At 36.9% G+C, this 26,189-nt stretch overlaps 1 protein-coding gene across 4 annotated transcripts in view; it reads right to left on the reverse strand.

The window, feature by feature from the left end:
* The window catches only part of LOC114647068 (adenosine kinase-like), a 594,211-nt gene that overhangs the window by 250,717 nt on the left and 317,305 nt on the right, over positions 1-26,189 (reverse strand). For all 4 annotated transcript variants that reach the window (XM_028795583.2, XM_028795585.2, XM_028795582.2 and 1 more), the window contains one exon: positions 13,877-13,985. In XM_028795583.2, the coding sequence (XP_028651416.1) occupies positions 13,877-13,985 (109 nt within the window). The remainder of the gene's footprint in view (positions 1-13,876; positions 13,986-26,189) is intronic.

The raw sequence follows: 26,189 nt of genomic DNA on the forward strand, positions 1-26,189 counted from the left end.
AACTTTAAAGAGAACATTGAACTTTTCAAAATTTGCAAAATTCAGCTGAAAATTGAATATACCTCTATCACCTTACACTGTCAAACATAAAGTCTGGATTATCAGTGATACTCTTAAACAGCATCTTCTCTCAGCAACACATTTTGGTCACTTTCCCTGCCTAAATCTTTCTTTGGGATCTCCATGAATCTTTATCCTTCAGCAAGCCCTTTCTGGTTTAACACACATAAAAGAAAACATTAGTGTGACAACCTATGCTACACTACTCCCTCACTGTTCCATTTTATTTAGTAGGTAAAATTCTCCTAAGCAATTAACATAACACAAAATGTGAATGACACTGAATATTATTTAAAATTTGAGAAGTTTAAATATGCAAAAAATCACACATTTTCCAGTAAATGGTAGCCCTTCATCAACTAGCACTCCTTAAGTAATCATAGAACATACTGAATTAATGCGGGTCCTTCAGCTCACTTTGGCATTTCTGACTCACTGCTTCTTACTATTCTCACTTATTCTCGCTTACTCCAATTGGTGGGTAAAGTAGATTTGACTATGACTGCCAGATAGGCCACTCCATAAATACCGGTCTGGCACATTGTGTGTACTATAATGACATTTTGAAAGCAACACAATTTATTAAAAAAAAAAAAAAGGCAAGTTAACATATTACTTGTTTGGAAAACAATCACAGGCATGAAGACTAGTTTCCCTTTGCTGGTACAATGAGGGCAAACTATATGTTTAATTATCCTCAAAATGTGCGGGAAGGGAAGGAAAGTGAGCAAGTAATTATTTTTGTATATTTCCTACCAGTATCTTACAGTTAGGTCGATAAATATTTGGACAGAGACAACTTTTTCCTAATTTTGGTTCTGTACATTACCACAATGTATTTTAAATGAAACAACTCAGATGCAGTTGAAGTGCAGACTTTCAGCTTTAATTCAGTGGGGTGAACAAAACGATTGCATAAAAATGTGAGGCAACTAAAGCATTTTTTAACACAACCCCTTCATTTCTGGGGCTCAAAAGTAATTGGACAATTGACTCAAAGGCTATTTCATGGGCAGGTGTGGGCAAGTCTGTCGTTATGTCATTATCAATTAAGCAGATAAAAGGCCTGGAGTTGATTTGAGGTGTGGTGCTTGCATGTGGAAGATTTTGCTGTGAACAGACAACATGCGGTCACAGGAGCTCTCCATGCAGGTGAAAGAAGCCATCCTTAAGCTGTGAAAACATAAAAAAACCCATCCGAGAAATTGCTACAATATTACGAGTGGCAAAATCTACAGTTTGGTACATCCTGAGAAAGAAAACAAGCACTGGTGAACTCACCAACGCAAAAAGACCTGGACGTCCACGGAAGACAGCAGTGCTGGATGATTGCAGAATCATTTCCAAGGTGAAGTGAAACCCCTTCACAACAGCCAACCAAGTGAACAACACTCTCCAGGGGGTAGGCGTATCGATATCCAAGTCTACCATAAAGAGATGACTGCATGAAAATAAATACAGAGGGTGCGCTGCAAGGTGGAAGCCACTCATAAGCCTCAAGAATAAAAAGGCTAGACTGGACTTTGCTAAAGAACATCTAAAAAAGCCAGCACAATTCTGGAAAAACATTCTTTGGACAGATGAAACCAAGATCAACCTCTACCAGAATGATGGCAAGAAAAAAGTATGGAGAAGGCGTAGAACAGCTCATTATCCAAGCATACCACATTATCTGCAAAACACGGTGGAGGCAGTGTGATGGCTTGGGCGTGCATGGCTGCCAGTGGCACTGGGACACTAGTGTTTATTGATGATGTGACACAGGACAGAAGCAGCCGAATGAATTCTGAAGTGTTCAGAGTCATACTGTCTGCTCAAATCCAGCTAAATGCAGTCAAATTGATTGGGCAGCGTTTCATGATACAGATGGACAATGACCCAAAACATACAGCTAAAGCAACCCAGGAGTTTATTAAAGCAAAGAAGTGGAAAATTCTTGAATGGCCAAGTCAGTCACCTGATCTTAACCCAACTGAGCATGCATTTCACTTGTTGAAGACTAAACTTCAGACAGAAAGGCCCACAAACAAACAGCAACTGAAAGCTGCTGCAGTAAAGGCCTGGCAGAGCATTAAAAAGGAGGAAACCCAGCGTCTAGTGATGTCCATGAGTTCAAGACTTCAGGCTGTCATTGCCAGCAAAGGGTTTTCAACCAAGTATTAGAAATGAACATTTTATTTCCAGTTATTTAATTTGTTCAATTACTTTTGAGCCCCTGAAATGAAGGGATTGTGTTAAAAAATGCTTTAGTTGCCTCACATTTTTATGTAATCGTTTTGTTCACCCCACTGAATTAAAGCTGAAAGTTTGCACTTCAACTGCATCTGAGTTGTTTCATTTAAAATTCATTGTGGTAATGTACAGAACCAAAATTAGGAAAAAGTTGTCTCTGTCCAAATATTTATGGACCTAACTGTATGTGGTCATTTATTGGTTAGTTTACTGATTGCAAAACCAGCAAAGAAGATGCAAAACTTACAATAAAGTTTAAATATAAAAAATATTGCTACTTTCATTTAATACTAAAAGGGTTACCTACAAGACAGAAACAGGATAAATAATCAATCAGTAAATTTTGAATGCTGTATCATTAGAGGTCTCAATCATGACCTTATAAGAGAAAAATAGGCTCTCATACCTCAAGTCCTTATAAGATAAGAATAAAACAGTATTTTACAGGAGACCCACTTAATGGGGATGGATCAGTTTCAGCTGCAAAGAGTCTGGGTAGTTTATCAAACTTTTCAATATAACTGTAATAAAAAACTAAAGGTGTGTAAATTTTAATGTATAAAACAATTTCCTTTGTAGCCAATTGGCAGAAAATCAAATTAAAATGTATTCTGGCTAATATACACTTAGTGAATACGAACGACAGAATATATGCTTAAGATGTTTGCATTAGTTCCCCAATATGATCACTTAAAAACCAGTAATGGGTAGAGACTTTAGCTGTACTATAAACCCAGACTTAAATAGTTCCTCCACAACTGTAACTATAATATCTAAGAATACAATGGTAACTACACAATTTATAAAGGATCACAATCTTTCTGACCCATGTAGATTTCTGAATCTAATTTGGAGAGAATATTCATTCTTCTTGTTAGTAAATTATGCTGTAGTTTTGTTTTTTTTTGTAATTGATAACAACATAGCCTCTATTAAATCTTGCAAGTTCAATGCTATTGTTATTTCCAACCATGCCCCTATTACTTTGTTATTGAAATCATTATGTCCTATAAAACCAGTATAAACTGGTGACTTAAACTATTGATGCTAGTTGATGAGAACTTATTAAAATCTATATTCACACAAACTAATTCTTAGAGATCAATGCTTCAGAAGTTTCTGGGAAACAAAATGAGTATGCTGGTATTATTTTTGAGTTGAAGAATAATTATATTTTTCTTGATTTGCTCCCTTTCATTCTCCTCTTTGTGCATCTTTTTTTCCTTTTTTATATTCCTTTTGAAGTTACTAACCATCTGTGTTTCCATGGTGGAGACAGTGGTTTTGGGGCATAACCTGCAGAAAGATGAATGGACATGAGGAAGAGAACAATCAATTGCACCATCGAAAAAAGGTGGGCTACATTGACAAAAACAGAAAAAATGAGAAAAAAGAGAGACAGGCCCACTCGCTAACTCAGATCTATTTTTTTTGTATATTACTGTTTCCACTTTTGAAAATTCTGAATTCGGTTTCTACTCTGCATTCAACTGAAGTTACATTGTAATCCCACAATCATCAATTTTTGCTTTTATTTAAAAATGGAACAGAACAAAAGATGTATTCAGTCGCTACTATGTGATTTGGATATTGAGAACATTTACTGTTGGGATGGCTGAGTAGATGAGGCTTGTGCCTCTTGTTATAATACTTTTCTATACTCAAGTCAAATCTGAAAGAGATAGCCTTAAACATTAAAAGATTAGAACAAGAAACAGGATTTAAGAATAACTACATTTTTAAAGACATTATTATGTTTCTTCAATGTTTGAAAAGAAACAGCTTCAAAGACAAGCAAAATGGGCACTAGAACTCTTAGCTGTAGAAACTATTCTCTAACTCAATACTTTATGAAAACCTTTCGGTGGGAACAAGGGCAAATATAATATACGACAGGGCGATCCAGGTTCAGCTGTTTGATATTATCAAAGGGCCAAAAATACTATTAAAATCAAAGAGCTGTGATATCGTTTTGAGGACACCAACACATTTAACTGTAGTTCATTTAACCTTACAGTTGCTAACACTGTATGCAAGACCAGCCATAGCATGATGAACAGTGCTCTGGCTTTAATAACTTTCTTGACAAGACTTGCCAGTGAAAATGAAAACATTTCTATATATACAGGGTGAGTCAAAATTATGTTAACACTAATGGATTTTTATCTCGACCACACCTTTCCAGGTCGATGGACAGGTCCTGGTGGACCATCGCCTTTGCCTCCACACTCCCCTGATTTGACAACCTGTGATTTCTGGGGTATGGTGAAGGAGTGCGTGTATAGCAAGAAAGTTTGTGATATCAATGACCTGAAGAACAGAATACGGACTGTGGTATCATCTATTCTCTGCGAAATGTGTGTCCAGGCTTTAAATGGTAATGTTGCTCATTGGTTTTTGCGTGTTGAACATGATGGCTAACAGCCTGAGACATTCCTGTAAATCATCATGCACATATGAAGTATGTTTTGTGAAAAAATTGTTTCCGCCATTCAAATGTTAACATAATTTTGACTCACCCTGTACTGTATATGAACTGTATATATGTTATATTAAATGTCCTTAATTTTCCTACTTAAATAAATAATATATATATATATATATATATATATATATATATATATATATATATATATATATATATATAATTCTCTAAGCCACCGTTAGAGCGGCACGACACCCATGAAAGCACGCAGGAAGGAGCCATATATGGATTCTCTAAGCCACCGCCAGAGCGGGCAAGACACTTATGAAAGAACGCAGGAAGGAGCCACGGCCACCAACTCTAAGACCATTGGATACGATGAAAACTCGCAGAGCCACATCCACCAACTCGAACGCGACGCCTCGGAAAACACGCCGTCATTGCTGTTTGTCTGTGCTACAGTCCGCATGCAGCTCTGAGCCACATTGACTTTTCGGTTACAACGCACGACCGCGTGCAACATCGCAAACTGTTTTACACACTACACACAGGAATTCGCATCCGCGACAAACATGCGTCTTCTTAGATGGTCCTGCAGGAACACGGAAAACGTTTCCCCGCCCACCAAAGCAGGACCATGTAAGAAGAGGCATGTTTGTCGCGGATGTGAATTGATTGCTGAATGCAGCGTCTAAAACAGTTTGCGAGGGGTATCCCATGGGATCCTTAAAACAATCCTTTACAACTGAGGTTAAAACACAATGAAGGAAGCAGTCTTTAAAAACCAATAAGCCCTGTGCCTCTGTTTCATTAGCGTCTCACCTGCTTCACCGATGCAGGCCCTGCAACAGTCGAGACGCTCTCTCACCAGCTGACCTTCTCTGTGCCTGACTCCACTATAGGCTGCAACAAAATTATGAAAGTACGGGCACATTTTTTCCACACAAGCTCTGTGTGTGGGTGGGTTGGTATTAGTTAATTAGTTACTCGAAGGATTTCAAGATTTAATATGCACAAGCGGTAACACTGCAAAAGCAGCCCAAACCAGAAAACACGGCTGGCAAAAAGTGGCCGACAAATTAAACGCGTGTGCATTGTACTTACTGAAAGCAGCGTTACGGATTTTGAAAATGTTAATTTTTTTCCCCCTGCTTAAAAAACATTTAAAAAGTGGCGTGATTATGCGGCGTATACTACGCCGCGGATTGGTATGCAGCATTAAAAACAGTTTGTTTGTCGCGGATAATTTGCCTTTTACTATTACACGAAGACAATTTCCTGTTAATACTTCGTTACATTGATATAGCGGTGTTCTCAGTATTCAAAGCGCTATCCATACAGGGAGGAACCGGGAAGCGAAACCACAATCTTCCACAGTCTCCTTACTGCAAAGCAGCAGCACTACTACAGCGCCACAAGGCAGTTAAAGAATACACCGGGCTCGATTTTCTTATCACTTCTGTTTACAGAGATCGGGTCGTAGATAGCATTGTTACAATGTTACTTTTCTTGGTGGCTTATTACATTATACGGATGTTTCACATGTTCATTTTTTCCCCTGTGCTTAAAAGACATTAACAAAGTGTTTCTCAACTCTGACTCCGGAACATCTCAGTATGCAAGCTATATTAAGCGTCAACAACGAAGACTCGCTACACCTTAATCTACAAGTACTGACACTTATCCCTACCGACGAAGTAACTTTCACCAGCGTGGCCTTCTTCGTCACAGACGATCCCGGTTTCAGTCACAGACAATTATATGTTGCTCTCTCCAGAGGTCTATCTTTTCATTCATTCACAGTGGTATCCACAAACCCACCCCATTTGGACAACTGTGTCGTTCAGGAAGTGTTCACCCATCAATACCTAATTATGCGGTGTATACTATGCCGCGGGTTGGCTAATATATATATATATGTATATATATACTGTATATATATATATATATATATATATATATATATATGAATGAGATTACTGCAACATAGGGACATTACCTATCACAAAATAATTAAAGAGATGTGTTACTTAACAAAGTGGGTATTGCCGTACTAGGATACTATTCCCCCAAATACTTGGGTGATGATACAATAATAGTGATTTTTTTCAAAAGTTGTTTCAAAATATTAAATATTGCAGTTCAACCCTGCAACATACTTTATTGCAATATACTGTATTAATCTCTCATGATTTGACTGAAGTAAAACCCTTACTTCAGTTTATTCCACTGAAATATTTTAATTGTGTTAACTGATTTCAAGTATTGCAGAACTTTTTACAGTCAGATTTTTTCCCTTCACCTGAAAATCTTTCAGTATATTCTCACAAATATATCTTTCATTTTGTTTGCACAATACAGATAAACTTTTATATTCAGCAGTAATGATTAAAAATACAGAACTGCTCATGTTGTTAATTCACATGGCCATGGAGGATTTTGAAAAACGGGAATGGTTAAGGTGGGTTTGAGTGATTTTATATACTTTTCAAGCTATCAGGTTTTGTGTCCTTTGAGTGCTGTGTTTTTGTCTCTAATTAAAAAAAAAAATTAAAAACTACAGAACTGCATTATGAACTTTTCTTTGATTTAATTTTACTTGAAGAAAATAACATTACATACAATCAAGTCTAACCTATACAGTGAAGAAGATGACATCACATACAATCAAGTAGAACTTAACAAAACAGAATCCAACCCTTCCATGACAGAAAGAGAAGAGAGCCAACAGCAAGAGGAAATCTTTAAAAACAACGAAGAAGGGAGAATGTCCTTCTACCCGCTCTAAATGCTTATTCTAAAATTTTATTAATTAGATCTTCCCATATTTTAACAAAGTTTTGAAAAGGTCTTTGAAGTGAGAATTTGTTACAATTTCAAATAGTATAAACAAACAAACAAATAAATAAACACCAGTTACCCACTCACTTATAAAAGGTGGGATGGGGATAACTTTACATGCTAGTAGTGTGGTATAGGCAATTGCAATCAGTTTGTCCTTCTCTACTCCACCAAACACAACTGTTAATGGATTAGCTGTGATTGTGACACCAAGGCTGTCTTATAGGCATTCAAAGATATTTGTCCGGTGCAATATGAACTTAATATTAAAAATTGATAGGTTAAAGAGAAAATGAACATAGAAGTAAAACAAGACTTTATAAAAAAAAAAAAAAGTTTGTAGAGAGAAAGATTTAAACACGTTATAACCCTATTTAAAAGTTTTAAAATGCACCATGATTCCAAATCCACTACCAACAAAGGAGGGTGATTAATGGAGGCATGGCTCAAAAATATAAAGTATTAACCACAGTTATGAATAGGTAAGTACGTTGGGTTGCATTCATACCTATTGCCCTTAATAATAATAATAATAAATGTAACTACAGACATCAACTCCCTGTAGCTTGAAATCAGATTGTGTACATGACATGTCAACAGTTAGATGGACTTCCATTTACTAATTAAATTACTTTTCTAATTTCTGTTCTGTTTCTGTTTTCCAACCCACTGAATCCGAACACAGGGTCACGGGGGGTCTGCTGGAGCCAATCCCAGCCAACACAGGGCACAAGGCAGGAACCAATCCTGTGCAGAGTGCCAACCCACCGCAGGACACACACAAACACACCCACTAACCAAGCACACACTAGGGCCAATTTAGAATCGCCAATCCACCTAACCTGCATGTATTTGGACTGTGGGAGTAAACCGGAGTGCCCAGAGGAAACCCACGCAGACACGGGGAGAACATGCAAACTCCACGCAGGGAGGACCCGGGAAGCGAACCCAGGTCCCCAGGTCTCCCAACTGCGAGGCAGCAGCGCTACCCAATATGCCACCGTGCCGCCACTTTTCTAATTTTTATTGCAATATTTTAATAAAGGGCATTCATAGTCACAGAACAGTTAGTACTGCTGATTAGGGCATATATTCTTTGTAGTCTGAATGTTTTTGCAAGCCCAAAGTACACAGGTGTTCTTCTAACACACTAAAACCTGTGTTAGACTGTCTATATATAGTGGTGGCTCTGAGGCTAGGGATCTGCACTGGCAATCAGAAGGTTGCCAGTTCGAATCCCGTAAAATGCCAAAAGGGACTCTGCTCTGTTGGGCCCTTAAGCAAGGCCCTTAACCTGCAATTGCTAAGCGCTTTGAGTAGTGAGAAAAGCGCTATATAAATGCAAAAAATTATTATTATTATTATTATATATCCTTGTTAATTATGTTTTAAGTTGAGTCAACAACATACTTAATTGAGAATATCACACACAGTCCACTACTGCAAACACCCTTCAAAGGAGAACTGAATGAATATTAAACAACTAAAATCATGAATATTAGATCAGATGAAACTTTATTGTCATTATACAGGTACAATGAAGTGCAGTTTAGCATACTGTATAACCAGAAAGTGACAGAGACATGCTCCTCAGGTAGTCTAGACCTGTCTGAGGAGGACGGGATTTCCTGCAGAAGCCGACATTAAAGTAGCTCCGTGATTGCTGTTTTGCAGACACAGCACTTAGAGAGCACTTTACCAGTTAGGTCCATATGCCTGGGTGCATGTTCACCAGTGACTCTCGCAGAGCCGAGGGCCAGTGGGCATACGTGCTGCCTCTGACACCAGGTCAGTGGAGTGAGGCAGAGAAACAACTGCCTGTATGAGTAAGCAAATGGAAGAAGCAGCTTTAAAATGCATCCAAAGTGATCACTAAGTGCTGTGTCTCCGAATGGCAATCTCCGAGCTGCTTTTTTTGGCTGCCCTCATCCCGCCCCATCGAATAGTTTAGTATGTGTAAGAGACTTAATGCTTTTTTGGTTGGTATATTCGTGGTGTGCCTTGGAAATTTTTGGGTTACAAAAAATGTGTCACCATAGAAAAAAAGTTGGAAAACACTACTCTACCTATACCTTTCCTCCTGACATGCTAAAAAAGATCTCTGTATCTGCTACTGTATCTCACTTAAAAACTGACAATGTGCATTACTTGGATGGTTATGTTGCTCTTTTTGCATAAATTTGTGAAGATACTGGAATAATGGGTAGGGATAATCATAAGCATCAATAAAATAAAGAGGTACTAGAGCAGAGGTATTGAAATAAAATTTAAAGAGGTCAGACCAACAAAATTTTCTCCTTAAAGGTAGTATAATAATATGATACTGGATGTGTTTGTAGTTCTTTAGGTACATACTAAACTTTTTTGTATTATTGTTTCATAATGTAAAAAAAAAAAAATACAGCCCTGACCAAAGCACTGTTTATTTACCAGATTGGAGAGGAGATGAGCCAGGTTTTTTTATCCCCTTTCAGGTCTACTCAGGATTTTCCTTGACGAGCTGGATGGACTGCTCTCTTACCTCCCAGTTGACAGCAGACCACTTTTTATTCCTGGATCTGGACAGCCTTCCTGTTTTTGATTTTCTCACTTTTCTCTCTTCCTTCAGCATCACACAGCTCCACATCCCACTGACTCACAAGGCTGGCAATCTGTTTTAACATCATCCTCTCATGCAACTGCACTCCCATAAATGCAACTAACACTCCTCTACACATGTCTGAACACTTATTCATTCAGTTCAATCTGCTGCTTCCCTCTTCTCAGTCTTCTCCACCCTCCACTGTATCCTTCTGCTGTCACCTCCACTCCCTCTCTCTTACCTATTTCCCTTCCATAGTCTCCTCTTCTCTCCCTCCTGTTGACCACTTCTCCTCTCTCCACACCAACACTGCCACAGAAACCCTGTGCTTGACTCTGTCCTCCTGTCATGACAATGTTTGTCCTCTCTCTTCCAGGTGTGCATGAAGGCCTGCATGTAAGCCTCCTGTCACTGGATTTCAGAAGCACTCTGCAATCAATGGACCGACAACAGGACAGGCAAAAGGAAATGGATTTTTCATTACTTGACTTATATATTTTTGAAGTGCCACATTTTACCCATGGAGGTGGGATAGATGCAACTCACTGAGTGGGTTGTAATGTGAATGTTACCAATGAAAAACCAGTAATTGTATTATTATCATTCATCATCATGACGACACAAACATTGTGTTATGGGGAAATGCAGGGATAATATTTCAATAGCTTTTACAAAACTTATGTGAAAATAGTTGTCACAAGTCTGAAGCATTCAGATATGTTCAGTTTAACTGAGAGCTGTTTTTCTGATCCTTTCGCACTATAGACACTAATTACAATCCAAAAAATGTAACTGACTAATATCTGGAAAATAATAGTTTAAAATACATTACACATATGAATTTGGTGTGCACCACAAGTATTACATTTTCAAACAAAAAAATTTCTACATTAGGATCAAATGATGTGATAGTAACTATCATCTACAGTATGCCAGTATGAGAGCCCTTACTGCAGGTTTAAGTGCAGGATTAATTTTCATAAATAAAATAATAAAGAATATCCATTTGTAAATGGTGCATAAAAAGATATTAAAAATAAAAGCATTTTCAATGTACACCTAAGAAAAGAAAATGCACCTCCTGTGAAGAGAATTAAAAACAAAAAAGACATAAATAAGAAGGATAGTCCAAACAGCTTAAGAGTACAATAAAGGAACTAGTTAAGACATAGCATCTGACAAGATTAAATACTACAGTATATAGATATTTTTAACAAAAATATATAACTGATAAAGATTAAGGGATCTTTGGATTATAATAAGGTGAGGAAAATATAGCAAAAGAGTGAATATACAACTAAATAACAACCTTACATTTTCCCATAAAGTAAAAATGTACCCGTAAAGTTTGTTTACATGTTCATTTTGAAAGCTACTTGCAAGATATTCATCAAGCAATTTAACAGTGTAAGATTTAACAAAAGCTGAAGACCACTGCATTTATATATTTTAATTCAGGAAATTTTATTTAGATAAAGTTTATTATTGCAGCTCTTTAGTATCTATCTATCTATCTATCTATCTATCTATCTATCTATCTATCTATCTATCTATCTATCTATCTATCTATCTATCTATCTATCTATCTATCTATCTTAAATATAAATTACATGTGTTTAAAATATACAAAGCATATGATTATCAGCTGTCAATGATTGAAAGGATGTGGGGAGCAGAAGACTATCTTACCAGTGCTATGCATAATAGTGGAATGAGCCCTAGATAGGATGCCACCCTTCAACAAAATACATCTACTTACACCTAATGCTAGCATAGCCAACAAGTGTCAAGCAGACAATAGGGATAATGTGCAAAAATCACACTACTTAAGACTGAACCAGAAATTAACCTGGCTTTGAAAAGTTGTGAGACTGCAGTGCTAGCCACTGTCGCACTAAGCATCCTTCATACACAGGGGTTATCGAAGAAAAGATTTCAGCACTTTCTATACTTCAAAGTCAACAGAAAATGTCTCCAACTTTTGCTCTGGTTAATTTGAAGTGTCCCCTTTGGCACTGCATTGCTGGGGAACAACCCATTATCAAAAATACCAAATAGATATTGAGCAATGGGCTGTTACTGAATTTATTGTTTAACTAAAAAAAACAGTAATCAATTTACAGGCATTAAACATTTTATGCAGATAAAATGCTGTTGTTAAAAGCACAGTTAGTCATTGTGCTTCAAAAAAACATGTCATGAGAGAGGCCAAGCGAAGCTCTCTGATGCGCCTAACTCTTGATGGCCTGCAACAGCAGTTATTTTGACACTGCAACAAAAAGGAGACACATTCTTATTTCTCACTGGTGTGAGGCTACTGAACTTGACAGAAGAATGTAGAAAAACAAGGAAGGTATCAAATATATCTGGTTATCCTATTGGTATGTTTAAACAATTCCACAACAAATTACTAGTAATAACTGTGCAAAACTGTGGGCTAACCTTGTATTACTCTTAAAACAGTTGAAATATTTTGTATTTACAACCCCTATAGTAATACAAACAAAAAAAAAATTAATCTATTCCTAATGTGATCTAAAACACATTAAAATTAAATATGTATAAATAAGTTCATTGATTACTTAATGTCCTGTGATTTTAATTAGCTACAAATAGCAGAAATTAAATCTAGACTCTAATCTAAAAAAATGCAACTGTCTGCTTCCTAAAAACATATCATCTTTGAACTGACTGAACTAATCTTAGAAAGGTGTTTATATAGATATTTTTGTGCATACATACACACTGATCTAAGAGAGTTTTCACTAATTAGCTAGCTTTTTAAACATCCACAACTACATGAGATTCTGACAAGTAAAAGAAACAGACACTGATGCTTGTGAATTTAGTGTTCCTCATTCACTAAAAAGTAAACAGAATATCAATGTAGTTCTCACTGAGGGAAGTCTACATCTGCTAGAAGGTAATGAATCCTTCAGTATCAACTCAAGATGTTCAATGTGCCACTCCAAACACATGATATTATCATATAATAATCTTTTTCTTTTAAAAGAAAACATGTTCTGATTAAAGAAAAAAAAAAAGACCTGACATGCGTTAACATATAAAGCACTCAGGTGATTTTTATTTAATGTGACATTCCTTTTTCAGTATCCATTACCACGATATCATTCCACATTTTTGATCTGTTGTAATCTACAAATACATTTTAAGATAACATTTACTAGACTAAGTTTTAATTTAATAAAATATAAATATACTTAATTTTATAAATAGCATTATAAAAGTAAATTTTAAATTGGCACTATAATTAAACACAGTATGTAACTTAAATTTGTAGAAGTTTTAAAAATGTAAATCTTGGTGTCTGTATCAAGTATTGTGCTACCTGAAATAAGTTAAAAGTAATAGCATGACAGTTCATAGTCATTTGTCAATTTAAAATGAGAACATTTAAAAACTATAGGGTATCTGATAGTATGATGATAGTTAAACCAATATTTTCTGAAAATAACTTATGTTTCATATTAAGTTTACACAATATAACATTTAGTATTTATGCAATTCCATTACCATTCACTTTGGAAAGAGCTATACAGATACTGAAAATTGCCACTGTATTTTATTTATTCAGAATGCGAAAATGCCACATATGTATGTGAAGTAAGAGTGTTTCAAGTATACAGCAAATTAGTTAAAAAGACCAACAACTAGAGTGAGAAAATTTTATATTTTATTTTTTATCACCTGAAATAAATATCTGTCAGGTTACTTACTGCAATGTAGTAGACCTTTGCCTTTTCAACAAGCTTCCAATTTTCTTCTATATCCAAATGATCTTCCTTTTTGTAACAATTGGCTGCTGCAAGGTTTGCAACAAGGGACCTGAAATAACAGAGGTTGTGTTTATCAATGACTTTACATTTCATTTTTTTTAACAAATCCTGTAACTGCAATGATTTGTATTTCAGTTTTAATTCATTGGCACAGATAAACTCAAAAAAAGTTCTCAAAAGATGAACATATGCATTGTATTGTTCCTACTGGTTCTACAATAAAAAGGCAGCAATAATTCTGGAAACCGCAGCAGCATCATCCATGTAGTAGATGTCACATTAGTGCTGATTATGATTTTCACAATGTCCAAAGCCTCTATAAAATACTGTATTTCTCAGCTCAACTATCGGAAAGAATGCCAAACACAAAGTAAAACGAATGCTATCATTTGGAAGATGACAATCTTATATACTGTAAGTGCCTTTGAACAGGGATTTGCTAAGCTATTAGCTGGTAGGACACATGTGCCTTGCTGTTTACTTTTAAATCCTGAACTATTATACTTCATATGTAATTTATCTTCGTTGTAACTGTAAAAATCAAAATGCATAGTTAATAAAGACAGTAATTAAAAAATACAATTAAACATAAGAATATTTATCTTAATGGAACATTTGATGGAAAAGAAAAAAAAAAAACAAGAACACTCTTAAAATTACAAAGCCTAACATGAAAATGATTATATATGGTGTTGCCATCCATTTCACAACCTTGAAAAAAACAGACACAGGTCAATTATGGAAGCAAACATGAAAGTCGGTAATAAATAGCCCACAGGAGACAGTTATTTAAATATTAAAATGTACTTTTTAATGAAAATTTTTATATTCCTTAAAATATCCAACCACTAATTTTTAAGTGTTACTGGGGGGAAACGTTTGTCCAGGCATCTCTGACTATAAGATAGAAAACAACCATGGATGCAGCCTCTGTCCATCTCAGGAAAGAAATTCACACAAGCACTTATAAACACACTTCTAGCATCAAATTTGAGTCAAAAGAATATGCAAAATCTTCTTTTGACTAATGAAATGTCAGAGGCAAGGATTCAAATTCAGTCCTTGAGCTGTAAGGTGGCAGCTTTAATGATAAGATTAAATTAAGCTAGTGAAGAGCAGTATCAGAATGTATTTGCAAATGGAAAAAAGAAGGAAAGATTATTTTCACACTGAAAAAATAGAGAAGGTTAGAGGCAACATTTGGTGGCTCAATAGCTTTCACTGAACATTGGGTCTCTAACCTTCTTTTCTATTTTATCAAAATGGAAATAACCTTTTACCTATCTTTTCAGACTAAATAAATTACCACTGTTTCCTAAGAGTGCTCTACTTTATCTTAGCAAGCAATAAACCATGGTAAAACTGGACTAGATGGGGTTGAGTTAATTTTTATTCTGAAGTGAATAAGTACCGTAGATACTCGGGTATTAGTCGATCTCGCAGATAAGTCGAGTGTATTGTTTAAGCCGAAAATTACGAAATTTGTTATGACCAGCGTATAAGTCGAGGGTAAAACTTGACAGCTATCAGAGATAGAGGGCGACAATCAGCTGTTAATGGCGACAAAACTCACTGTCATGTCACAGGCATTCACTCTGTGCTTGGAGAAATGCTAGACTCGTTGACTCTGCAACTAATCCTTGCGTGTGCGTGAGTTGCGAAATGTAAACAAAGGCAAGATGGCGTCGATATGTAACAAGGGAGCGAAGCGAGTGCAGAAAAGAAAACACTCGGCAGATGATGTTTTGCACATTATCGCTGAGTCGGACTCTGATTTTTCAGAATCGGATTTTATTGACAGTGATCAGGAATCAAGCAAGAGAGTGAGAAGCCGGCATCAGCTGATCAGACACCAGCCGATGCCGCGCCAGCTGATCGGCTGCCAACTGAACGCATTCGCGCAGCCGATGCACCTACCGGACTTCACAAGACAGCATGGCTTGCTGTTGGACACGACAGATCACCCGCTGCTGGACTACTTCAGGCTGCTCTCTCCTGATGCTGCTTTTCAGCTACTGTCCGACGAGACAAACAGGTAGGCAGAGAAATTTTTTGAATCGCGGGCTGTGCTTGCATCGCACTGATAGCGTGCGTTGCCTTGGTTCTTTTGATTCCAAATCTGGTTGCACATGGCAGCTAATGGTATGTTTGTTATCCAAAACCTGCAAAACCTAATGCTCAAATTCAAGTATTTTACAGTTTAAAGAATTATTTAATGAAATTAGAAAAAAACTAGATAATTAGCAATAGTATTGCTGGCTTATAATTATTTCAAAGACCATGGGAAACGGCAGATGACCGGTGACTTAACACCATGAAGCGTTGAGTGTACAATGTCATTACCCAAATTCTATGGACAATTGTGTTGCCCCGCGGATAAGTCGATTCTGTTTTTTTAAATGAATTTTAAGGCATACATTTTTCGACTTATACACGAGTATCTACGGTAGTAACCCAAGACAAAAAAACACATTCTATTATCACTCCATATAGTTTATTCACTGGTATTTATAATGATCTGTATTAGATTAACTAAGTGGGCCCTGCAAAAGACTGGTGCTCCATCCAGTGTGAGATCCTGCCTTGATATGTTTGGCCTCCATAACCAGGAACTGAATTAAGCAGAGCTCAGAGTATTGTCAGCATATGCTCTGATACCATATAATTACTAGTTAATATGGCACAGTAAAAACAATAATCAATGCCCTCTTCCTTAATCAACTATACTATCTATCTATCTATCTATCTATCTATCTATCTATCTATCTATCTATCTATCTATCTATCTATCTATCTATACACATTTAAAAAAATAATATAACAGATAATAAATTATATTAGACTTCAGAATGCTCAAGTGCAGTGACAAGTTATAAGCCGATAATCAGCATTAGGATGCTTTAGAAGCTTCAATGTGTAAAAGAGCAATGCATAAACATACCGCAATACAAAAAGCAAAAACAAAAAGAAACCACAGTTTACTACAACACAGGGGTGGGCAAAAATAGATTTACAGTTGAGAGTATGCTAAACACAGAGTTTATTCTTGTATTATTATTTATTTATATGTTTTTTGTCTGTTTTGAAAGAAATGTAATCTGCAATGCTCGATATGGCTGCTTATTTAACTGTTATTGGACAATTAAATGGAAATAAAAAGTATAAATTCCTAATATTACAAGGATCTTGCTATACAAAGGAGAAAATCCCCAATCCTGAAGCTCCTGTAGTTCATATTTCCAGACACAGAATAACAAGAAAAACTGTATAAAACGAAGAAATGCACAAAAGTGGCTACAGGTCTCTTAACTGTTTTGCATAGTTTACATTTGTTGTTTTGATGATACTCAACAGTCTAATGAGGAAACATAATACAGTGCTTTTAAAGAATATTAAAAAAATATTTTTAAAGGTGTAGTGGTCCAAGTATGAGATGCATGTTATGGGATAACAGCACAGGAACTAGTAGCTAGATATCAGCTTTCATTAGGCTCCCAACATCTTCAGCCTCCCATTTGTTTTCTTTCAAATTTTTTCAATTGCTGCTATATTAACTCATCGATTGCTTTTGGCATATCTTTCTGTATGCTACAGTAATATCAATATTGTTTAATGCTTGGCTTGCTAATAGCCTGTACCAAACACAGAAACATTTTTAACATGCAAGTATTGTTCACCCAATCTTTGGATGTCACATACAGGAGGACTCATGAACAAGGAAAAGACCATTTATACTAGCTTAAGTATGATGCTTTTTAAATGAAGCAGATTAAAATTAATAGATTCATTATAATAGCATTAAGTGAGGAAAAATAACAGTAACTCATCCGTCAAACAGCACCCATGCAGAAAGCTCTAATATAACCTGATGTCTGTTTGTATAAGTTCATGAATAGTGCTTTGACACAGATCAGCCAAGCTATAAATATCACTGTACTGTATGAATTATTAATTTGTGGCAGAATCAACTGATTTCAGATAACTGTATTCCTTTATTTAGGAAATGGCCCTGCAGAGTGAAGATCCTGAACCCTTTCACTATATGCATGGAATATGAAAGTTCTCATCGTTTCTGTGCGTTGTTTTCCTCTGCTTTTCTTGTGATATCTGTGCTGAAGTGTGTCTGGGGTCCAAAGATATTTCTTTTAAGTTATTTGGTAAACAGGTCGTGTATGCAAGGCACCTCACCCATGGCTGGTGCAATAGGCTCTGCTCCCCACAACAGCCCTGAACCGGATTAAGCAGGTTTGAGAATGTTAGGCTTTCAAGTCAGGACCAGCTGCCCTGTTTAAGTGGTACAAAAAGACACAAACAGTTGCTAGAGATTGGATAATACTTTACTGCATTTGGTATGTACCAGGTGTTATTTTTTTTACAAAGTACAGGAAGCTTATGAAAGTGAAGTATGTAGAGTAACAGTTCCTCCACATTCTCATTAAGGCCTGACTTTTATGTACAAAAATTTCATTCAATGCTCAGAAAGCATGTCTTTTTTAAAGTGTATTTTGAATAGAATATTATACGCCTGCACAGCAATTTCTGATTTCTGTTCACTTCCTAATGTTTACCATGTTAATAATTGGTGTGAATAAAAATTATAAGAAAACCAAAATTAACACTTTAAAGACCACCAAATACAATGCAGACGACTACCTTGTGTGTCTTCCCGTGGCCTTTTCACTGAAAACAGGAGGAAAAGTTTTTCAGTCTTACTTTTATGCAAAATGCTACAGCCTATAGTGATAATAGATCCCATTGATTTCTCAATTGACAAACACCTGTTCTTGTTTAAAAAGTCCCTTTGCACAAAAACTCAATTTGATTAGTATTATCTACTCACACTTTAAATTACACATTACAGGGATTGTAAGCTATCCAAACAGTTTGTTCATAAAAAAAAAAAAGTCAAAAACCAGATGTTCTTTCAGTAAAGGTTTTCTTTCTGTTGCTTAAGCGCTAATGACTTGCAAAGTCCTAACTTTGAATGGTCACTTTGGATTCTTAAATAGTGGAGCCATGCCCTGCTCTAATTTGCATCACGTTGCCAAACAACACTCAAAAATGCCAGTGCCGATGACAGAAAATAAAAAACAAAATTTAAAATGACAAGAAGTAAAAATAAATAACACATCAGAACTAATCTAAAATATCCTGACTATGATGTTAAAATAATAACAGTAAAACTAGTAACTTTAATACAAAAGAATCTTTATACACACAAAAAGAAGTAACCATTATTTTTACTTGGGTATATGTTCTTCAGGAATATGTTACACATAAGGCAAATCTATCCACCCAACCATTATGCAACGCTATATCCTAACTGCAGGGTCATGGGGGTCTGCTGGAGCCAATCCCAGCCAACACAGGGCACAAGGCAGGAAACAAACCCCGGGCAGGGCGCGCGCACACACACACACTAGGGACAATTTTAGAATCGCCAATGCACCTAACCTGCATGTCTTTGGACTATGGGAGGACATGCAAACTCCACCCAGGGCGGACCCGGGAAGCGAACCCGGGTCTTCTAACTGCGAGGCAGCAGCGCTACCCACTGCGCCACTGTGCCGCCCTAAGGCATATCTATACGGTTTGGAAATTAAGCTTCTGTTTATATATATATATATATATATATATATATATATATATATATATATATATATATATATATACAGTATATATATATATATATACAGTATATATATATATATATATATATATATATATATATATATATATATATATATATATATATATATATATACAGTATATATATATATATATATATAAAAAACATCTTGCAGCAAACAGGCTACAGTGAAATATGCTTTCACAAATAATTCATGTCACACACTGCACTGAGGACATAAATCTAACATGACACTGACATTTTAATATTGAAAGTATTGTTAATAAATTTCACCAAGATGATGCGTATGCTCAAAATTTCTAGTGGCACAGTGGATACAATGCCCCTTTACATAATTCCTGTTCTATAGCATCTAGTGTGTACATTATTTTTTCTACTGGTATGTTGGCTTCTTCCCACAACCAAAAGAAGTATAAGTTATAATAATTAAGGATTCTAAATTGAGCCATGTTGAGTAAGTGGATATATTTGAATGAGAGAGTTTTGAAACGGATTGCTCTCTCGGTCAAGTAGGTTCTTGCCCTGTGTCCAGCTGTTCAGCTCCACTAGACTTTGATTTAGAAAAATCAGTGAAGGTTCAAATACATACCCTGTGTTTAATTATGAATAGATATTTATCACAATAAAATATGTGAAGTTTGCAGAAAAATAAAGTAGGCAGTTATTGCAATTTAATGAAAAACATTTAGTTTGTGCATCTCACAGAAGTTTAAATTAAATTGAAATTGCACTTATTTTCCACAAAATGAAAATTCCCTTAATGTAGTCAACACTAAACATCACAAATATGCACTGTACATTATAATCAACACAATAAGATTGTCAATAGATGAATGTCATATTTCTCCATTATGTAAATTTTTGAGTGACAGCCTTGTGCTTAGCTGACTACATACAATAAGTCCCTCTTGCACTCAAATGAAACAGCAGTAGACCAAAGGCAACTTGGCTGCTGTTACAAAACTTTGTTTTTGTTGCATGCACATCTAATTCATTCCATGTGGGAAAGCAACTTAAACTTGCCAAATATGCAGTGCATGGCTGTCATTTTGTATTTATACAAATTAAGGAAAATCTGTAATAAAAGATGTGCTTATACAAAATGCATAAAGTTGTCAGATTATACTGTACCACAAAGAAAAAAAAATTCAGTATTTTCCATGGGGTCTATACATTAAACGTAAAACATGGCTGCATTACCACTTTTCAAAGTATAAAACATACATAGCAACAACACTGAAGTGCAAGAATGGATAAAGCAGGAATAATCAATCTAGAAAGAGGAGACTGGAGGTCCGGCGAAGTAGCAGGTTTTCAGAGTTATGTTTCTTAGAAAAAGGAAATTTAGGTCTTGCACCAGAATTCTTGTGTAAAGAGCCGTCAAATTTTTCCTCACACACTATAAAATTAAAATTAACTGATAATGTATTACTTGTGGTTATGTGAATTAATTTTATAACATTTCAATCACAAAAGTGCATTAATTTGTTCAAACTTTTAAGAACCATTTTCTTGGTAACAAGATCAGGTATCACAGCCTAGCAATTTAATTAATCTTTTGCAAAACTTCTTATTGCTCACTTTGGATGCTTCTGAGAATTATATTATTCTAGAACTCACAACAAAAAAAATGTGGATAGCAGTTCTAGGGTATAATCTGGCATCCTGATCATAGAAAGTTAAAAGCTGACACTTTGGGAGAAGAGTATCCTCTGATTTTTAAAGTAAATTTTATTTTTCATGCATGGAAAGGGAGCAGCAGGAACTAAGTATGTATAAACACTGGACGGCTCACCAGTCAATCACAGGTGACACTCAAGGACACATACGGTCTACTTCTGACTAATGATGTGGTGATCAATTTTAGCTGCCAATGAAGCTTTCAAGTGTTGTGTGTAAATAAAGACGGCTTAATGGGAAAATGTTTAAGATGATGGTATAGTAAGTTCCTAATTTTAACTATTTGCACATCTAACATGATATTATCCAGGTGATTAAATGTATTAATATATGTTTTAGAACATTAATTGTGGAAAAAAAATTTTTTTTGGTAAAATTTTATTTGCTATGTATGATTGAATATGGACAGGTTTCTGTCTTTTGTTTGATGCTGCAGGGAAAGCCTGAAAATAAATGGAAGGATAGATATTTAATTTCTTGTATATTCAATGCCCACCACAACTGGTTTATTGTGGAGGCACTGAAAAATGAACCCAAAGCTTTATGTTATTAAATTTGTCCTATTGTGGCATTTTTAAAGGGACAGCCTATTGTACTGTCATAATCTACACAAGATATTTTAAACTTACTAAATTACAATGCTACCTGACTAAAGATAAAGCCATTTTTGAAACAAAGTATAATTATAGAGTTTGAGAGCTCAGAGTTAATATTAATTCATTAATTGTGTCAGATTCTTGCTTTAACCCATCTGAGAGTACTAAGGGAATAATAGATTGAATGGGTGAGTTAGGATGAACCTTAAGAAAAGTAGATGCGTCAACCCTATTTTTTTTTTTTTTTGTATCTTAATTGAAATAACTTGGATCAGAGGTCACCAGAAATACGAGGGAGTGAGATCAGCCAAAAAGGAACAGAAGGTGAAAAAGAGCACTGCACCTTCCATTGAGATTAGGGATGCACCGATACCACTTTTTTGGAAAACGAGTACGAGTACTTGCATTTCAGTACTCGCCGATACCGAGTACTTGCCGATACCGAGTACTTAATAAAAACATGATTTAAATTTACAGGTAACAGCTTTAGTCATATAATTTAACAAAAAAAAACAAGAAACTCTCGTCTATCCACTGGGAGGTTAGGCTAATTAGCGACATGGGGCTAACACTGCTTGTCCAAATATCCGTGGTGAAACTAAACGCAGAGGAGGCTTGCAGTAGGCTGTGGATATGTTTTTTCACAGAGTCGTGTAGTTTAGGCAGCTCCGTGTCAGTCATGTAGCGGTGGCTTGGGACATCATATCTGGGCTCCAGAACATGGATGAGACGCAGGAATCCCACATTTTCTACCTCCGAGAGTGGCTGGTCACTCAATGCAATGTACTCGATAATTGCCTGTGTTATTTTCACAGCATGTGGATTGTCTCTGGACATTTTCTCTCGTCTTGCAAGAGTTTGCTGCAGCGTGGGTTGTGTTGGTTTAGAAGCGTTGGTAAACTCTTTGTACTCGTTGTCGTGTTGGGATTTTAGGTGCTTGATTAAATTACTTGTGTTAAATGCGCTACCTTTTGAGCCTCCTCTGGACAATTTCGCTGAGCACAATTTGCAGTCCGCCTTTGTTTTGTCGTCTTCATTCACTTTGAAATAGTTCCACATGGCTGACATCTCTTGCCTCGCCTTCTCCCCGCTCTGAGCTGCAGCCGGGGCCTGGGGGCGGGCACTCGGCGCCTGTGATTAACCCCTTACACGCCGCTCAAACATAGACATTTCTCAGACCGTGGTATCGGTCCCCGGTATCAGGGGACTTTTAACGAGTACTTTAGAAAATGTGGTATCGAGGCCGATACCAGATACCCGTTTCGGTATCGGTGCATCCCTAATTGAGATGACTTCAAGTAAAAGATAATAAACAATGTAGAGAAATGGAAGCACAGTTAATACTAGAATTACCAGAGCCAATGAAAAAAACTTGTAAATTCGGCCCACCTTAAATCCCTTCACACCTCTCCGTCAGCCTCTTTTGTCTTAAATGTGTTGATAAGCCCGAGCAGCAAGCAGCCTACTATACCATTCACCCCCGCTGCCTCAGAACGGGCAAGAAGTTCTCCCATTTCCTGCCTTGATTGATTATTTGGGAGTGAGCTACCCAGAATTGTAAGGGGAAATAATTTGATGTGTGTTTTTTGTCTTTAACAATCTGTGTAAACACATCGTTAAAACAGAAACTTTTTTCATATTTTAGTAATAAATAACAAAATGTAGACATGAACTGTATAACGTGTGAAGGCTGATGGCCAAATATCAAATTAACACTTTCACAAAAGGTGCAAGTACAAAACGCCAGCTTCCATGGTGTAGCGATAAGATCCACTGACTTACAGTGCATCCGGAAAGTATTCACAGTACATCACTTTTTCCACATTTTGTTATGTTACAACCTTATTCCAGAATGGATTAAATTCATTTTATTCTTCAGAATTCTGCACACAACACCCCATAATGACAACGTGAAAAAAGTTTACTTCAGGTTTTTGCAAATTTATTAAAAATAAAAAAACTGATAAATCACATGTACACAAGTATTCACAGCCTTTGCTCAATACTTTGTCGATGCACCTTTGGCAGCAATTACAGCCTCAAGTCTTTTTGAATATGATGCCACAAGCTTGGCACACCAATCCTTGGCCAGTTTCGCCCATTCCTCTTTGCAGCACCTCTCAAGCTCCATCAGGTTGGATGGGAAGCGTCGGTGCACAGCCATTTTAAGATCTCTCCAGAGATGTTCAATCGGATTCAAGTCTGGGCTCTGGCTGGGCCACTCAAGGACATTCACAGAGTTGTCCTGAAGCCACTCCTTTGATATCTTGGCTGTGTGCTTAGGGTCGTTGTCCTGCTGAAAGATGAACCGTCACCCCAGTCTGAGGTCAAGAGCACTCTGGAGCAGGTTTTCATCCAGGATGTCTCTGTACATTGCTGCAGTCATCTTTCCTTTTATCCTGACTAGTCTCCCAGTCCCTGCCGCTGAAAAACATCCCCACAGCATGATGCTGCCACCACCATGCTTCACTGTAGGGATAGTATTGGCCTGGTGATGAGCGGTGCCTGGTTTCCTCCAAATGTGACGCCTGGCATTCACACCAAAGAGTTCAATTTTTGTCTCATCAGACCAGAGAATTTTCTTTCTTATGGTCTGAGAATCCTTCAGGTGCCTTTTGGCAAACTCCAGGCGGGCTGCCATGTGCCTTTTACTAAGGAGTGGCTTCCATCTGGCCACTCTACCATACAGGCTTGATTGGTGGATTGCTGCAGAGATGGTTGTCCTTCTGGAAGGTTCTCCTCTCTCCACAGAGGACCTCTGGAGCTCTGACAGAGTGACCATCGGGTTCTTGGTCACCTCCCTGACTAAGGCCCTTCTCCACCGATCGCTCAGTTTAGATGGCCGGCCAGCTCTAGGAAGAGTCCTGGTGGTTTCGAACTTCTTCCACTTATGGATGATGGAAGCCACTGTGCTCATTGGGACCTTCAAAGCAGCAGAAATTTTTCTGTAACCTTCCCCAGATTTGTGCCTCGAGACAATCCTGTCTCGGAGGTCTACAGACAATTCCTTTGACTTCATGCTTGGTTTGTGCTCTGACATGAACTGTCAACTGTGGGACATTATATAGACAGGTGTGTGCCTTTCCAAATCATGTCCAATCAACTGAATTTACCACAGGTGGACTCCAATTAAGCTGCAGAAACATCTCAAGGATGATCAGGGGAAACAGGATGCACCTGAGCTCAATTCTGAGCTTCATGGCAAAGACTGTGAATACTTATGTACATGTGCTTTGTCAATTTTTTTATTTTTAATAAATTTGCAAAAATCTCAAGTAAACTTTTTTTACGTTGTGATTATGGGGTGTGTTTCCTCCAGGCGCTCCGGTTTCCTCCCACAGTCCACAGACATGCAGATTAGGTGGATTGGCGATTCTAAATTGGCCCTAGTGTGTGGTTGGTGTATGGGTGTGTTTGTGTGTGTCCTGCGGTGGGTTGGCACCCTGCCCGGGATTGGTTCCTGCCTTGTGCCCTGTGTTGGCTGGGATTGGCTCCAGCAGAACCCCGTGACCCTGTTTTCGGATTCAGCGGGTTGGACAATGGATGGATGGATCATGGGGTGTTGTGTGTAGAATTCTGAGGAAAAAAATGAATTTAATCCTTTTTGGAATAAGGCTGTAACATAACAAAATGTGGAAAAAGTGATGCGCTGTGAATACTTTCCAGATGCACTGTATAATACGGAGGTTATGAGTTAGAAACCGTCTCCCCAGCAAATTTACCATTTTGAGTAGTGAGCTGCTCTTATTGTTAATATTATACAATAAAAACATACATTTGATTTGTGTCCGTAACAGCCGGTGTAAATTTATAGTACTTGTAAAAGTTAGTGCTTTTTTTTTCACTTTTATTCTCTCAGTCACGGTCACGATACAACACCCTCCACCCCACCCCAGATCTATCTCAGTTGCTTTTTATCTGAAACTGGGAATAACTGTAGATGTGAGTGGTGTTTTGAGACAATGGAACTGGAAATTCTCTGATCTGGATGGATAAAAGCTGACACACAAATGCTGGTGAATCTGCCTGCTTTGTATTTCACTGTCACTTGAATTTTTTTTATTCAGTTTTATTGAGTTTTATTGAGTGTTCCTGCTCACTGAATTAGTATGCACCTTATGGTCCATGATGTCAAAGCTGTACTGACAAAAAACAGAGACATATGTATATATGATATTTGGAATAACTCATTTTATGACCTGTATAGTACATTTCGAAAACATTCTGGCACTGATGCAACATTATTCATATTATTCATATTCATTCACACGCCTTCTTGTGCTTGTAATCCATGACCGCGTGTTTTATTTTTTTTCGATCTTGCCTG

The sequence above is a fragment of the Erpetoichthys calabaricus genome, chromosome 2, assembly GCF_900747795.2.
Source record: "Erpetoichthys calabaricus chromosome 2, fErpCal1.3, whole genome shotgun sequence".
NCBI classification, from domain to species: Eukaryota; Metazoa; Chordata; class Cladistia; order Polypteriformes; family Polypteridae; genus Erpetoichthys; species Erpetoichthys calabaricus.